Source organism: Cucurbita pepo, chromosome 8 (assembly GCF_057944985.1).
Source record: "Cucurbita pepo subsp. pepo isolate OVF chromosome 8, ASM5794498v1, whole genome shotgun sequence".
Classification (NCBI taxonomy): Eukaryota; Viridiplantae; Streptophyta; class Magnoliopsida; order Cucurbitales; family Cucurbitaceae; genus Cucurbita; species Cucurbita pepo.
The window spans coordinates 11992014-12007036 of NC_141805.1; the positions used below are offsets into that span (position 1 = coordinate 11992014).

Below are 15023 nucleotides of genomic sequence, written 5' to 3' on the forward strand. Positions count from 1 at the left end.
TATTGAATGAGTTAGTTTCGAAATAGTTGTTTCATATCCAAACTTGGTCAGCCCAAATGCAGCAGAACAGAACTTAGGGCATGTTTATGACCTTGGTTCTCCCTAAATAGGAGGACCCGATGTTATGCCCTTTATCCCCTAAAGAAGGCCCGAGCAAATATATCCCAGAAAGCAAGAGATCCCTCAATTCAGTTAGAAAGGCTGTCTGTCCCTGAAAGAGAAAAAGATCACTATCACTAACATATATCTTACCGGTGACGCAAAAAAGAGAACCCGGGTGGTGCGTTAAAATATGAAGAAAAGGAGTAGGTAGTACAGAAATACTAAACTTCATCCGATCTCGATCCTCACACCCGTCCCATTGAACGCTCAAGAACGACGCAAATAAAATACATTATAGGCTCCTGTTATGTGATCACAGGTGTTTTCAGACGTGGGAGTGAAGAAAAAGGATAGATAGAATCTGCAATAGTTCACATATGGCAACAGAACTATACTATATAAACCTCAGCTAAGCTTAGCTACACATAATTTACAACCAACCGACATGCTGCTGCATCAACCTAAGATGCCATCAGCTTCGAACCTCACAAGTTTCATGAAGTAGTCAGCTCCACAATGGTCCAAAAGCTGAATCTTTCAATGAAGTCACTATATCATACGCCCCCACGGGCAACGTGACTAGCAGTCTCTCCTTGGCTGTCCAAGGGCATATATTGAGCCATGATAGCCCGTATCTCCGAATCCATATACCTCTGCAATTTTAAAATGAAAATATGAAGGTGAACAAGTCAAAAAAGACACACTTATTCTTACAATTAACCTATAGCTTTTACTATGATTTTACTAGCATCAGTGGATGATTCTTAACAGGAATATGTAAACATCAAAGATGCAATCAACGAACTACAAAAGAAATAAATAAAGAACAGTACCCGGATTCTGTATTTGTAAATTGCATATCCCGCGATCCCAGTGATGGCTAACACAAGGATAACAATCTTAACAACGCTCCAGCTTGTCACAGTGTTCCCAATGTTACCTACAGATTTTTTATCCATGCAGATAAGAATGAAATTATTCCTCAAATGTATGTATAGGGCGACTGATAGACATTCAAAAACAGATATAATGGATAAAAGATGTCAAGTAAGAGCGTGATGTCCTACTACGACTTGAACGATAACCGAAGTAAAAGGTATTTCAATGATACCTATACATGTATCGTGTTCGTGCATATACAGTAAACCATTTCTGCAACTGCATTCATAACTGCCCCATGTATTCTTACACTTGCACTCTGGGCACTGGCATGCTAGCTTCTCCTTGCACTCATCCACATCTGACAAGCAAATAAAACCATGAAAAACATGTGACTAATTTCATAAACACATAAAATTAACAAGCATCCTATCATCTTTTCAATCCATGGACATACTACTGACAACAGACAAGATAGGTAGCTGGGTTGTTGAAACGAGATCGACAAATTTCACCTCTAGCGCGCCTCATTATGGAAAAAACTAAAAGGGGGGAGGACCACATCCAAATATATCCAATTCGATTATTAATTGCCTGTCATTATCTTTGAGAACTCAAAGAGGCTAAAACAATGCAAGTTGAAGAAATGCTGAACCATTCCTCTCACTTTAAAAATGATTAATAAATGAAGGTTGTGGATAAATAAAACATCGTCGGGTACCTTCACACGTGTGGACTCCATCACCTTTGAATCCTGGAGGACACTTGCAGCCCTTTGTATGGCCATCCTGACCAATTCATAAGAAATAGAAGTACTTCTGGTTAATCCATTTTATTCTAGTTCAGGAAAACACTGAGAATTATATGGTACATAAGACCAGTAAACTTACAGAGCAAGCAGAGTAAGTTTTGCCATCATGGGTGCCCTTCCAACAACCCCCATTATTTATTTCACAGCGTAAAGCTCCTGAAGCTGTGAAAATTAAGCAGGCAGACAGTTGAGTAATTAAGGAAAGAAAATATTCGAAAAAGAAAAAAGGCACATATGGTGGGTCTTTCTCCATTTGGGCAAATAAACGTAGATTTAAGAAGCTAATACTATGATCCCAAGAACTTTAAACTATTGACTGCCAACAGAATCCATCACTCATATTGACCCCGGAGTTCAACAAAGTTGTAATTATTAATTGCTAGTTATGATAAATTGGTGAAGCAAAAGGACTTTGATAAATTTGATGGCACCATCTTCATTTTGACTTGCACAGTCTCAAGATAACTTACCTTCACAATGAGTGTAGCCATCACCAACAAACTTCACACCTCCAACAGTAGGACATTCACAAACTCTTCCCCGAAATGTATCCTAAATTGCAGGTGCATTAGATGTAACTCAATAAATATATACATGTACAAAATTAAAGTTACAAGAAAATCAATACAAATAGATTTTTGAAAAATGCAATACCCTGCATGCAGAAATATTTGCTTCCTTATCGAACCAGCAACCACCATGGTTTGTCAAACACTCATTTGTTTCCACGTCTGCAAAAAAGATAAGTTAGGAAATAAGAGTCATCTCCATGACTTCATACGCCAACGTAATTCAATTTGAGCAATATTAGCAAGAAAATCCAAAATTCTACTTGAAAACACTCAGAAACTGGGGGTAAATAAAAAAAAGTTGAATGTATTTTAGTTGGTTCAATTTTCTTTGTGTGTGTGTGTGTGGGGGGGGGGGGGGGGGGGGGCGGTGGGGGGTGTGTGGTTGTTAGTCTAGAGAGGGATCAGTCAGCTAGGACCTTCAGTTAAACAAATTGCAGGCTCTGTCGTCTCCTGAAATCCAGAACAAATGCCCTTCAAAACTGCTCCTTTGTCCAGCTTGCCTAAATCAAGGAAACAAGATGAATAAATACATACATTGCAAAAACATTTGGTCAAAATTTGCAAAGACAACAGGAAATTCCCTCAAACCTCTATACTGTCTGTTATTTATAACAAGAGTTGGCAATATGGTAACATCGCCACGGGAGCCCCTACCAATCTGGCAAAACAGTTTAAATTGTAACATCTGAGTCTAGGGAGAAAAATACCAAGGAAGAACACAAGTATAGAAAATGATGAAGGGGGAAAAGGCCATGGATTCAAAACTCCACCTGTGCATCCTGTTCAGCTTTAAGTATTGGGTTTTCCACATCTGCCTCTGGATCTCCAATGCAGTCTTTAATCTTGTTAAGATCGATTCCTTTATAGCCAAGTCAACCAAAGTAAGCATGTTAGAGATGGTCCAGTGTGGTAACATAAATCAAACACAACAACCCCTATTTTGTAGAGATCAAAGGGATGAAGAAATTGAAAGATTTTGGTAGCTCCAACTGAGTAAAAACTTCATTGAATGCCAAACAAATATTCAACTGTGAACCTACCAAAGGATTTAATAACTTCATTGGCACATTCCTCGTTGTACTTCTTTTCTTTCATGGGACAACGAATTGAAAAGTCAGTGACAAAGTCCCACCACAGCCAAGGCTTTCCAGATTCATTAGCAACTTTAAAGAAACAAATTTGGCGTAGATTTTGAACGACTACATCCTTTCCATCATATCCTTTACTGAAATCCTGCTCAGGATCCGGTGCACAGTATCTCCCATGATTGATGCATTGAGTTTTGCATTGTTTACTCAAAGTAAAAGCATCCGGGCAATACCAAGTTATATAATGGGGAGTAAATTGAGTGTACCCTTTCTGCTCAAGGGTCTGAGCTACTCCTTTGAAGTTTTTCACAAACTCAATCTGACTATCACACTTTGGCCCACACTCATCATTGCTATTTGTCCAAAATTCATACTCAACACGATCATCAGGATGTGGAAGAGCTTCTGTCCAATCAAGATTTATATTAACCATCTCCCCGTTAGATAGAGCTTTCTTGATCTCATCCCCCAAACTTTTGCTAATAAGAGCAGAAGGAATGGTAATGTCTTTTAGGTAATTGGCATCTGCTTTTGCTTCTTCCGGAGAGTCCATGGTGATTAAGGGTTCGAGTCTATCATCTGCAACAAGAATTGCTGCAGCTCCACCGTTTTGTGCATTCCACGCCTTCAGGGTGAAGTAACAATCTAAAGCAAAGGCCAAAATATTCCTCAATTAAGAACGAAATTATCGAATAAGAGCAAGACAGGAATGCAGAGATAGTAAATTTCGAATTAAGAGAAAGAACATTCTTACATACTGAAACAAATAACACACATTTCCTTCCAGAGAACATCAACAAATATTAAGTTTAGAACTCGTATCTCTAGTTTCAGAACCGACTTGTCAACGAGCCAAATGGTTTAAAGATATCTTGGTGAAATTATGAGCCCCATTTGGGCATTTATATGAGATATTGGTAACTTGGATGGACACATGCACATATACCAGCAACAACCCTAGGATAAGCAAACCTAAATTGGATATGTACATTGAGAGCATAACCAACACTAAAGTCCTTTAAGTGACCACTATACCCATATAATACTAAGGCACTAATTCCCTTGAACCAAAATAACGATAGGAAGAAAATTGTGCGGAATTTCAGCTCCCGCCATTCAATACGCATACAGAACTGGAAGAAACAAACAACTGCGATATTCATTCTTTGCATTTTTCTTTTTTTGGTAAAGAAAGTTCATATTAATTAAAGAATCAGACAGAAAATACGATCGAGAGGACATAATAGAATTCAAGTCGAGAAGGTTAACCTCCTCGATCAGCGAGAACAAAAGTAGGAAGACTTCCAGGTTTGGACTTGAAAGAGATACCGACATCATCAAAGCTCTTGCACGCCTTCTGATTAGCTTTAGGATAATGCACGATGCCAGTCATGGTGCCTCCATATTCAGGAACCCCAAAATTCCCAATCGCACATTCATAAACACCCTTGATAGAATCTGGGTAAGTTACCTTCAAGCTGTTCTTCTCGACAACGAATCTACCGAAACAAGAGACGCAAAGAAGGAAACAAACGGAGAGAAAAACACCGGGTTTTCCCCTCATCATTAGATCGCAGAAGAAAATGGGTGAATATTGAGTGAACTTCGCCGATGAAGCTAGAATTGTAAAAGTGAGTTCTCAAGGTATGGAAGAAATAATCGAGAACTAGGGCTTTGGAATGAGCGATGGGCAGCCAAGAAAGTCAGACGTGGAGGTTGAAGAAATGGTGGTCGAAGACGTGTAACGATTTGATTCTGAAATCCTCTTCTAACGCAGAAGGCAAGTCTAGAAGATCCACAGTACCTTACTTCGTAAGTAACAAACAGTTTCAGATTTTTCCTCTTTTTTTTTTTTTTTTTTTCTCTCTTTTGTTTTGGGTCTTCGATTTTCCGTACGAATGTTGACAATTCCACACGCAGTGGCAGGCGGCGGGCGGCAAGAGGTGCAACTGCACGGCGTTGCATGGACTTAGCCGTCTATAGTAGGAAAGGGATAATAATTTAGTCTTTAAACTTTAGTCAAAGCTACTTTATCGATAGGGAGAAGGCTCGTAATGATCTGTGAGAAGATTACAAGTCCTGATAGGAGGGAAGATTAAAAGATTAATAGAGCACTCAGAGACTCGTAATGATATTTGAGAAGATCACAAGTCCTGATGGGAGGGAAGATTAATAGGGCAGAAGATTAATAGGGCACTCAGAAACTCGTAATGATATTTGAGAAGATCACAAATCCTGATAGGAGGGAAGATTAAAAGATTAATAGAGCACTCAGAAACTCGTAATGATATATGAGAAGATCACAAATCCTGATGGGAGGGAAGATTAATAGGGGGCACTCAGAGACTCGTAATGATATATGAGAAGATCACAAGGTGCCGATAGGAGGAGGATTAATAGGGCACTCAGAGACTCCGTAATAATATTTGAGAAGATCACAAGGTGCCGATAGAAGGAGGATTAATAGGGCACTCAATGGCTTATTAAAAACGACCCACCTTGTGATCTTCTCAAATATCATTAAAATGCGTCTGCTATAATAGGGCACTCAGAGACTCCGTAATGTTCATTGAGAAGATCACAAGGTGCTTATAATGGGGGGATCTATAGGGCGCTCGAAGGCTCGAAATGATCTTTGAGAAGATCACAAGTTGTTGATAGGAGGAGGGATCCATAGGGCACTCAAGGGCTCGTAATAATCTTTGAGAAGATCACGAGGTGCTGATGGGAGGGGGATCCATAGGGCACCCGCCCCCCTCTTCAAGCAACTTGGTGGTTATTCGGTCTCCGCTCTTGGGGCAGAACTGTTTGGTCCGCTCTTGGGGCAGAACTGTTTGGTCGCTGGGATTTCTAGCCTATTTAGATCGTGTAAAGAGAGAAGGCCGCTTGACTTTTAACCTCAAATAAACCTAAATAATTTATTAATTTATCCAAGTACACAATTTCATTAAATTTCATTAAATCTGAGCAATAATTTCCACCAAAATTCATGAACTACGATGAACTAAGACCGTGTAAAGACAGTAATTTATGATCTTGTATATTAATCGAGCTTGAATTTTCACTAAACTAGACCCAACTTAACTCATTGGAGTGAATGAGTGAAAATAGAAACGACGTTTTACGCGGAAAATTTCATATTTTCTTTCCCTAATTGTTCAATTAAGTTTAAAAGTTTCTATACTTAAGTTCATATGGGATTCATGTAAAACGTACAAAATCTTTCCTAAAACAAATTTCATATAACATTCAAATACAATACAACACTACAAGAGAAATATATCTACCATTCAGATTCTCATGCATTTGGCCATGGAAATAGATACAAGCATTGTATAGTTAAATTTTACAGGTAAATTTACCAAGGCCGAGGCAGTAACCTAGATAAAGGTGAAAGTCAGAGGCAGTAAAACAAAACTCTAACCTATTCTCGTTTGTCCTCCTCAGTATCTTCCCCTAGGCGTAATTATCAGTCCCTTCCTTTCTTTCCTTTCCAGTTTAGAAGCCATATCTCCTCCACTGGTTAAACAAATGCCTTCCTCTTCCAACTCTTCACCTGTCTCCTCTGAATATGCATACCTGCAAGCAATATCAATGCTAACACTTCAACAGCTACTTACACAGTAAAAAAAAACATGATTGTATGAAATTATTGCCAAGTACACAAGCCTTTTTAAAATAATTGTGTACTTATTGTATGAAATTATTGCTAAGATTTAATGAAATTGTGTGCAATGTATAAAAGAGACTAAAGATGTAACAGTCTAAGCCCACCGCTAGCCGATATTGTTCTCTTTCGAGCTTTCCCTTTTGAGCTTTTCCTCAAGACTTTAAAATGCGTCTACTAGAGAAAGGTTTCCACACCCTTATAAAGAGTGTTTTGTTCTCCTCCCAACCAATGTGGGATATCACAATCTACCCCTTCAGGGCCCAGCGTCCTCGATGACACTCGTTCCTTTCTCCAATCGACGTAGGATCCTCACCAAATCCACCCCCCTTCGGGGCCAGCGTCCTTACTGGAACACCGCCTCGTATCTACCCCCCTTCAGGGAACAGCCTCCTCGCTGGAATATCGCCCGGTGTCTGGCTCTGATACCATTTGTAACGGCCCAAGCCCACCGCTAGCAGATATTGTCCTTTTTGGGCTTTCCTTTTCGGACTTCCCCTCAAGGCTTTAAAACGCGTTTGCTAGGGAAAGGTTTCCACACCCTTATAAATGGTGTTTTGTTCTCCTCCCAACCAACGTGAGATATCACAAAAGAATACTAAAAAAAAATTGACTAACTGGTGTTAATTGGTAAAACAATTGTAATTATAGGAACCAAGTTTTACTAAATTGAGCTCCGATGTTTTCTCTCAATCTTCCTCCCTTTGACAGAAAATTCCAGAATTTCTTGCTTTCAAGATCCACTATCGGATGCTTTTGACTCTTAGCCAAATAGTGAAAGCCCTTGAGTTTAAAGCAAATATTCGGATTAGGCTACCAATTTTGTTTATGCAGGCAGTGTTCTTCTAGAAACATGCTTTTTTCACGTCCACCAAGAAAAGGGAAAGGTAAACTTTTCCTAGTGGGTGAACTGAAAAGGTTATTCCAATAAAAAAAAACATGAGCATACACAAATAAATAAACGTATTCGGGGTCATTATCCAGAAAGATTTGCACCTTGTGGGGTTACTTGATGGAGCCCAGAGTAAACAGATCACGGCCAGGAGACAAAATGACAGGAAAGTCCAGAAAGCTGGAATAACCCAAGCGATTTTCCAAAGCTCACTTAATGGATCAGTTGCATTGAAGTACAGCTAAATCAAAAACAAGAGAAAAAAAATGAGTCAATACTTTGCTCACGGTTTTTTATTCGTTAACAAACCAGGTGCATTTAGAAGAGTAGCAAATCTAAGTATTCAACAAGATTAGAGAAAGGATGGTATGGCCGTAAGGGAGACTCAATAATCCAAAAACCAGAAATGTCTTGTGCACCATATGGAAGAATTCTTTATGATTAATTAAATCCACAAAACATTACCTCGAAGCCGATCCAAGTTATAGAAAGTAGGACGGATACAACAAGAGAATTGGTAAATTTTCTATATAACTCCAGCTTTGCCATGTTTCTCTTTATCTGCATCATTAGAAACAGTAAGAATGGGTTAATTAAAAAAGGTTTTGCATCTAACAGATAAGAAATCTCAAGCAACCCTTCAGCCATTCCCAGCAACCAAATCCATAATTTGTTTGGAGGCAGGTCTATCGGTTATATACACAGTATTCCACCACAGAGATTCAATCAATTCACTCTGGTTATACTTGATTGTTAAAATAAAAGACTTAATGCCGAAACGCCACAAATGAAATCATGGTCGCGGGGATGCATAAAATAGTTAATAACTTAAGCCTGCATACCTGAAGTTTTTCTAATGTTCGCGACAGAGATGAGAAGATCCAGATAATAAAGCAGGAATCCAAGAAAGCAACAGGTAGAACCAGAAACAGCCTTGCTTTTCCATAGAAATCATTGATATTACTTAAATGTTCCACAAGCTCAAGTGCCTCTGATGCAACAAAATATACGAAACCAAGAAAAAGCACTTTTGAAGTGATGGCACCAAGGGTAGGCCTCACCACTCCAAATCCCATCGAAACAACCAAAAGAAGGAGACGAGACAATGTCTTCTTCACAGATGTAAAGGTTGCTGCCCATATAGTAATTCCCATTGGCCTGCTTCCAGTTGAATTAAAGTTGGCATACTCAAAGTACCATACACCCATTTCACACATTCCAAGAGCAATAACCGTTGTAATGTGGTAATGTAACTGTATAACATCCTTCCAATACTTAACAAACGATAGAAACCAGATTAGGCCAAGCAAAAGATATGCTAAAGACATGAATTCGTAAAATTTCAGCAGAGGAGCCATCTTCCCTGGTAAATAGCCATCCGGATTTCTCCACACTGTCCTTCCCTCGATTGTTGTGCCTTTGAGTTGTGGATCACAAAACATAAAATACAGGTAGTACATTCCAGTACTATTGATTTCAATAGTTTGAGGTGGAATGACAGCAGTTTCATCTTTCCCAACAAAGAATGTCTTGATGCGTTTAGGCCAGCCGGGGTTGTCATGATTTTCATTGATAATAACCTCGCCTGACTTGCAATGTCCAGCATCGTGAAGACTGCGTGTGCAGCATATCATATCTGACTTGAGGAAGGAGCCTCCAATTCGCTCCCTATCTTTGACCTCAAAGATGATGGCCTCCACCAATCCAGTAAATTGCTGCATTTCATTCGTATGACTAGCTGATTCCTTCGTCCTCACGAAAGTAACAGTTTCAAACCTAACATTTCAAATTTGAGGCTTAAATCCTACATATACAATGGCAATATCTTGAACAGACGAATAAGAAGCAAGAAAAGCCCAATCTAGTCCTGGCAGATAAATAATTTTTTCTTTTAATCGTTACAAAATATTCATCAGCAGAACTAGTTGATTGATAGCACTATAAAAGCAGGTCTTACATGTTTCGTTTCTCAATACAGATGAAAAGAAGAACAAAACTGTTATAGGTAAAGAAAACAGCATAGTGACGATTAAGAGAACAATAAAACTGTTGCCACTCACTAATTAATGAATAAATAAGTAGAAAACCTAGCAAAATGACGCAAATGTTCGGTTAATCGAATGTATAAGAGAAAGAAAATCGTCATCAAATTTGTGGAGAGACGAATGTTTACCTGATGAAGGACTTGCCTTTGAGAGATTTGTCAGTGGAATTTGGAGAAGAAGAACCATGTACCTTCGAAGCGAGAAGAGCTTCGCTGCCGCCATGGAAGAAGAATCCATTTGACTTGGGGATGAAAATTTCGCTTCGATACTCGTGAATTGAAGCATCAACCTCTATGAATTTGTCGCACAAGAAGATCAATCCAACGAAAAAACTGATCATCCATGCATTTCCAATCCCGATCGCCATGCGATTCCTTTCCGTTCGCGCCATATATCATTGGGCAAAGGTAGTGCGCTGATCGACAGTAAATTAAGCAGACAAGAAAATCCCACAGAATCCTTCGCCGTGCCAAACGGCGTCGTTTGAGTTTCAAAAATAATAATAAATAATAAATAATTACGCCGTTGAAAACTAATAACACAATTTTATTTTTTAAAAAGTTTTAATTAAATTTTAATATTTCTTAATTGTACCATCTTTATTAAAAATATATATAAACTATAATTAATTTATAATAAATATGATTTTTTTTTCTTCAAATTATACATAAATTTATATTTAGCAAAATTTTTATAAATTTTTCAAAATTATACTGAGCTAGCATTTGTATTGAATTTGCACACGAGCACGTTTCTTAATTTTTATCATTTGATCATCCAAATGTAGCTGTGGCTTTGTCTCGAGGGCTTTACAGCTTGTTGTCGAATGTAACAATTTTATTTTCAAATGCAAACTCGCTTACAGAGATTTAAATTTTTTTTCTCGAGGTCTCTGAAATCTGGTTCATAATATTTGAATTTATATTTTTTTAATTATGCGCGTCTGACTCTTCAAACTTAAATTTTGTCGGATTATAACCTAAGGTTTCAACTTGATTCAATTTGATCAAATTAAATTTTATTATCTGCTCGGATCACAATAAATGCACGTGGCCTTAAAATTTAGGGTATGTCGACATAATAATTGGTATCAAATTTAATAGTGGGTGATGTTATCGTTAATTTTAAAATAAAGTAATAATTTGGATTAAAATTTAAATATTTTTTTATAATAAAATAAATACAATTTTTAAAGCACAAAATGTGATCCAAATAAAGTTTAATGTTTTTTTTTTTTTTTTTTTTGGTTAAATAATGCTCACATGTATTCGTTTCACACTCTCAACCTTTGACCTGTATTTTGTCGTATCCATAAAACTGATCCAAATCCAACGGCTGTGATTAAATCTTATGATTACGACGCTATTTACATCACTACAACAATTGACAGCGGTCTCGAAAGGAAAAAAAAAACACTTTCTGCAGATTAATAATTATAAACTAGAGATTTACCCAAAACTAGAACATCTAAAATCAAATCACACCGGCGGGACCAGAAGCCGGCGCCGACACGGCGGCGGCGATCGGAGGTGTTGAATTTCAAAAGTGAAATTGTAAGACATCGTCCTCAAAGTCGCCGATGGAACCGGACATCATAACCTCGGAAAAGTCGTCGGGTGAAGGGCCGGCACTCATGTAATCGGACGGCGAGCATACCTCCTCCGCCGCCGCCATTCCTCCCATTACAACTTCCGTTTTGACTACGCGAGCCATGGCATCGGCATCGGTGTCTGCAGGCAAGAAGAACTGGTTCCTTTCGTGGTCGTGTACGGCGGCGGGAGCGGCGGTGGGAGTGTCGAAACTGAGGAGGACGCCGCCGGAATCGTCGAAATTTGAGGAACCCAGTACGATGTCGGAAGTGTTGAGGAAATTGGTGCAGGTGTGATGGCCGTAATAAGTTGTACGGAACTTGGGTGGATGGTCTTCCACTCGCTGGACTTGCTTCGAGGCTTGGCAGCCCTGGTCGAATTTATGGGTACATCGGTAGTAATTCCTCGGGAATTTCGCGTTTTGAATTGACTTCTGCCCGTACTTCCGCCACGCATGCCCGTCGTCCACCAGGCTGCTGCTGTCTCTCGCCCAACTGTGGGAATTCCTCCTGCAAATCATCCAAACCCGAGCTAAATTAAGTTTCAATTAAACTGTAACCGTTCACTACCAGCAGATATTGTACTTTTTAGATTTTTTTTTTTTTTTTTGGACTTTTCGGTATCTGGGTCGAATATCATCTATAACCGTTTAAACTCATCGCTAACAGATATTGTTCACCGCTTTTACTTTCGGGCTTCTCTTCAATAATTTTGAAATGTGTAGGTTTTTATCTTTCGTTCTCCTCTCTAACCGATTTGGATCTCACAATCGACCCGTTTTAGAGCTCAACATCTTCTCTCACACTAGTTCCCATCTCTAATTCAACCCTCTTCAGGACTCTGCCTCCTCGCTGGAACATCACATGGTTTTTACTTTAATACCATTGATAACAGTTCAGGCCCAGTATATATTGTTTTTGTTCCTCAAAAATTTTAAAACGCGTCTGCTAGAAAGATGTTTTGTTCTACTTCCCAACTAGATCTCGCATCAAATCAATTAAATTAGATTAAGCCAAATTAAAACTGACCTTCTCTTATAGCAGCCCCTCCGATCATTGGGGGTGGAGCTCCGGCAGCTGTCTTCAGATTCCTCAGGCGGTGAATTATCCACAATAGACCCATTAATGTCGTCGGCGTCGGAGTAGCGGTTCAAGACGGAGATAGTTTTGGAGAAAGAGGATAAGATTTTGGCGACCAGATCATCGGAGACTGTTCCGCCGCAGCTGGAACCACTCCGTAGATGGGCTTGAAGTTGTCGGGCGAATTCATGGCCACGAAGCAATTGATCGGCGACTTTTTTCCGATCAAACGGCGTGGATTCAACCCAAGAACAATCCATATTATCCGATCTCTCGGTTGGAAATGACAAGGGCAGCCTCTCTGCTTTTATATTCATCCGTTCCACTGCAAACGCAAGGAAGATATTAGGAAATTACTCAATTTCCACACAAAAAGGAAATGTAAAACCCACGCGCAGTCCCCTTTGTTTGGTATAGACGCGAGTAATCAAGGGCTTTCATTGGAGGAAAATACCAACGCGCGCGTGGACTAAATAATGCTGATCATAACTGAGGTAAGGCTGGTGAGGTCAGGGGAGCATCGTCACCCTCCACTTGCCTTTAATTTAATTCTTGTCTACCATTTTTATTTTTTTTGCTTTAAGTCGAAATTACGATAATACCCTCCCATCAGTTTACTTTTTTTTTTCCTTTCTAAAGGACAAGACTAACTACAAAGGGACAAAACCGTCTTTCTCCCATCTTGTCCAGCGCCAACGTTGTATTTTCGGAATTCGCACCAATAACCACTTGTTTTTTTTTCTTCCTATTACTGTTAAAATCAATTTTTAATTATTTAATTTTAAATTTAATAAATAGTTGATTTATTTAGTTTTATTAAATCTCTAATTCACACTAAAAAAATTATAAGCTATAAATTCTCGTAATTTAATTTTTTAAATAATATTAAATTTTTAGTCTAATATTTAAAAAAAAATAGATATTTTCAATGAAACGACAAGAAATAAATAATTGGTATATTTAAATTATTAAAGAAAAAAAAAAGGGAAATAAATAGCGAGCAGTTGGCATAAATAAATTTAATTAAGGAAGGGACAAAAATGTAATAAAGACAGTGTGAACGGATGGGATTGAAACTTGGAAGGCAAGGCTTTCACACGTGATGTGGAAAAATAAACCCAAGAAGGGGAAAAGCTTTTAAATTTTATTATAAAATAAAATTTTAAATTTGTGACTCGGATGGTAATATTCTATAGTTGGTGGGCTTCCCCTTTTGGGGGCATCGTGTAATTATTTTATAAATCGTGATAGATACGTAAAAAAAATAATATCATAGAAGGTCACCCGACATGAGATTAATCTAAGCTAAACGCGCTTAATTTTCAAGTTTTATAATCGAGTTACTGTCATATCTTTAAAATCACCCTCGTGCCTACGTGGTCTTGTCTTATTTACGTACCTCTCTTTTACTCGGACGTAACTCTTCTTACCCAAACAAAGGTTATTGGCTTTCAAATATCATAGTCTAATAGCTCAGATAAATAACGGATAAACGACCCTCAACCCAATAAGAAAGTGAGTTGCTTCCTAAAAACGAACATACATTGAGCTTATTTTGTGTTAGTCGGTAGACTAAAGTAACTCTGTTAGATGAACACGACTCTCCACAGTAATATGATATTATTCACTTTGAACATAAGCTCTCCTTTGTTTTGCTATGAGCTTCCCCAAAAGGTTTCACACTAATAGAGACAGTATTTCTTGATTATAAATCCATGATCATTCCCTAAATTATCCAATGTAGGATTTTCATCCACCAACAAACTCATCACGTACTTTAATTAACGGGATACATAACAAGTTGAAGCAGACAATATCTGCTAGTCGTGGGCTTGGACCGTTACACTATACCTATATATATCCTAATTACGATAAAAAAGATAGACGCACACGATAACTTATTTCGCAGGGATACCACATCTTCTTGATTATCTAAACTTGATGTTATGCCATGAACACAAGAGTCCGAAAATCCTTAAAATATTGTTATAATACTGACGGTAACAATTCGATTTTTTAACGATAAATATAATTTAAATTATTACTCTATTAATAACAATAAATTTATTTTAAATTTTGTGATAAAAAGTACAAAAATTTATGAAAACGACAACGTTTTTACTATTTTCATATTTTAACGAATAATGGTTTAATGACAAATTTTGTTATAAATAGTATAAAAACAATTATTCTATTTTGTTAAATTAAAATATGTATTGTAAAAATAATAATTGATTTATAAACTTAATATTTGGTTCATCATTAAAATAATTTCTTATAATTTATAAATATATTATCC

At 37.9% G+C, this 15023-nt stretch overlaps 3 protein-coding genes across 3 annotated transcripts; all 3 read right to left on the minus strand.

Moving 5' to 3' along the window:
- Window positions 1–377: 377 nt before the first annotated feature.
- Window positions 378–5253, minus strand: LOC111799870 (vacuolar-sorting receptor 1). Its single transcript, XM_023683361.2, has 12 exons — window positions 4722–5253; window positions 3405–4097; window positions 3135–3223; window positions 2953–3022; window positions 2781–2864; window positions 2447–2523; window positions 2263–2344; window positions 1872–1954; window positions 1703–1769; window positions 1214–1342; window positions 936–1042; window positions 378–755 (listed from the first exon to the last, which is right to left on the minus strand). The coding sequence occupies exons 1-12, from the start codon at window positions 5017–5019 to the stop codon at window positions 657–659; spliced, it is 1878 nt and encodes a 625-aa protein (XP_023539129.2). The 5' UTR covers window positions 5020–5253; the 3' UTR covers window positions 378–656.
- A 1421-nt stretch (window positions 5254–6674) lies between these two features.
- Window positions 6675–10483, minus strand: LOC111799872 (uncharacterized). Its single transcript, XM_023683362.2, is given in 6 exon segments — window positions 6675–6910; window positions 6912–7031; window positions 8116–8252; window positions 8477–8572; window positions 8854–9787; window positions 10185–10483. Coding segments are annotated over 6 exon segments (1584 nt in total). The 5' UTR covers window positions 10448–10483; the 3' UTR covers window positions 6675–6876.
- Window positions 10484–11374: 891 nt separating this feature from the next.
- On the minus strand, window positions 11375–13019 carry LOC111799556 (WRKY DNA-binding transcription factor 70). The gene is made up of 2 exons (XM_023682915.2): window positions 12674–13019; window positions 11375–12154 (listed from the first exon to the last, which is right to left on the minus strand). Exons 1-2 carry the CDS (start codon window positions 12982–12984, stop codon window positions 11596–11598), a joined length of 870 nt encoding a protein of 289 aa, XP_023538683.2. The 5' UTR covers window positions 12985–13019; the 3' UTR covers window positions 11375–11595.
- Between the last annotated feature and the right edge of the window lie 2004 nt (window positions 13020–15023).